Here is a 2140-nt window from a genome sequence, read left to right as displayed (position 1 = left end):
TACCAGAGTTTTATTTGTTATGGATTTCTCTGCCGGCGATTAAACTTAGTGGGGTCGAAAATTGTAATAGACGATCATTGGTGAACGGGGGCTACATAAATGCTTCGATTAAATGAATCCATTATATGATTTGCATCGAGATAGTGGAGGAGCCAATGAATGAAGCAGAATATGGTCACATGACCCGGCTAAAGACAGCAGAAGATCGCAAGTGACAGGACGTGAAATTGTCCTCGGAGTAGAGTAGTTGCGCAGGAGGGGCAGCACAAGTGGTGAACGTCAATGGATGTTTGGTTGTGTTTGAATGTGTCAAATTAACAACATATCATTATCTTGCGTAAATTGTAGTAAAAATTTCTATCATCTACATGCCAAAATGTCCGGGCAGGGAGCGCAGCGGGTTAGAAAATCTTCACCATGTTCGTCAAAGCAAGGGCCATTGAGAGCTACACTGCCCATGTCTTCGTTAATGAGACAAGGAAGCAATTTAAGAAAAAGTAAAAGTAACAGTCCTACGTTGTCGCCAACATCATCATGGAAAACTAGAATTTCACCAGATTCGGTATTATCTGGTCAAAGGAGTCCTGGATCTTTGAGTTACAGAGGTATGATTGGCGTTTCTCAAATTTTTTCGCCGTGTCCCAGATTTATTTACTTCAGGGTAGCTTCTGAAAGACACGTTTTTCGTAGATCAGCGTGCGCAGTAGAAAAATGTTGTTTGTTCCTCCTTGCGTTTCCTATTACTGCGTATTAGAATGCAGAGTAACCCAAATATACAATGGAGGTGGATCTTTTGTCATGGAATCGTGTATTTCTAAAGTGCATTAATGCCAATTTTCCTCGAACGATCGTGTACCCATCAAGTGTCTGCATGCAAATTCTAATATATCTTATTTCTCATTTTTCACGCGTTTGTGCTAAACGCTTTTGGGCTGAAGTCTGAATGTATATTCCGTCCCCCTTTGATTTAAACAGTATCTGTTTTAGAGCAAATTCTTGGTTTGGTGCCGATTGTTTTAGGATAATATTGATTGACATACCGGGATATATGTCACTTTCCTATGCATCTCTAAATGTTGTTGTAATTGTCGAAATTTGTGCGGACGACTGACATTTTTATAAGGCGCCGGTATTGAAGGTAATTAGGTCCGCTGTTGAGTGTATACTATACCAAAGTCATGAATCGCTCTCATTTGTTAAAATATCCCATGTTTTCTATTAAATTTACGATAATTATTATGAGTTGTTGGTGTAGGTTGTAACACTATTTGTGAGATGTTAGTAATCATAAGTTTCTTGTGGTGATGATTTGATCATTGGAAGATGCTTGATTTTATTCCAGGCAAATCTAAAACTTTGAACAGTCGTACAGGAAATGGATATAACAGTGGGAGCAGCAGTGGTGGGGGATCAAGCTGTGTGGGTGTGATTTCTGCAGGAGGAAGTACTGGGTGTATAATTAGAAGAACTGCTTCCCTTGATACAATTTACCTGAAGGGACAGTGGCCCAGAGATAGTTTCTACATGTATTGTGGCCATTTACTTGTCGATAAAGCAACACAGGTGCTTGTATTTTCCTGTTGATATTAATATCCATTTTCATGTTTACTTCATGAATGACATATATTTATAGAATGCATCTGATTAGCGAGAACTATTTCTATAGCCTGTGATTGTATTAGCCAAAATTATAACCCATATAAGTGCATTGCTTACCCTAGGTTTTCTTTGAGAGCATGTGTGCAAAGGAATATTGCCTTGCATTTAATAAGTAAGCATTCTCGAGTGAAAGTCGATTTTTTTCAAGAAATCCACCAAATTCTGAAATTGTCTACAATGAAAGAGCTTTTATGACATTGTCAGTAATATTCCATTTACTTGCAGACCACAGAAGAGTGGAGTAATGAACAGAGGAAAACTCACAGATATTTGGACTCATGTGGCAATGAAGATAAGCTTGAAAAATATTTCAGGCATAGGTAAATATTCATTTCACTTTTTATAGTTGTATGAACTATCCTTAAAGTTAGTAGTCTGCTAAGTTTTCAATAAGGCATGGTTGACTGCTAATTGAGAAGATTTGGGAGGGAGTCCGAATAGCTAAAAAGACATTAAGGAATACACTTACATGCACACTTTT

At 37.9% G+C, this 2140-nt stretch overlaps 1 protein-coding gene across 1 annotated transcript in view; it reads left to right on the top strand.

Moving 5' to 3' along the window:
* Positions 1-211: 211 nt before the first annotated feature.
* The window catches only part of LOC139692050 (protein FAM117B-like), a 42365-nt gene continuing 40436 nt past the window's right edge, over positions 212-2140 (top strand). The window contains exons 1-3 of the mRNA XM_071590068.1: positions 212-605; positions 1343-1563; positions 1885-1979. Of these exons, the coding sequence (XP_071446169.1) occupies positions 305-605; positions 1343-1563; positions 1885-1979 (617 nt within the window). The 5' untranslated portion in view covers positions 212-304. The remainder of the gene's footprint in view (positions 606-1342; positions 1564-1884; positions 1980-2140) is intronic.

Source organism: Hetaerina americana, unplaced genomic scaffold (assembly GCF_022747635.1).
Source record: "Hetaerina americana unplaced genomic scaffold, ioHetAmer1.1.p SCAF_4, whole genome shotgun sequence".
Classification (NCBI taxonomy): domain Eukaryota; kingdom Metazoa; phylum Arthropoda; class Insecta; order Odonata; family Calopterygidae; genus Hetaerina; species Hetaerina americana.
This window is presented reverse-complemented; position numbering and strand designations above follow the sequence as displayed.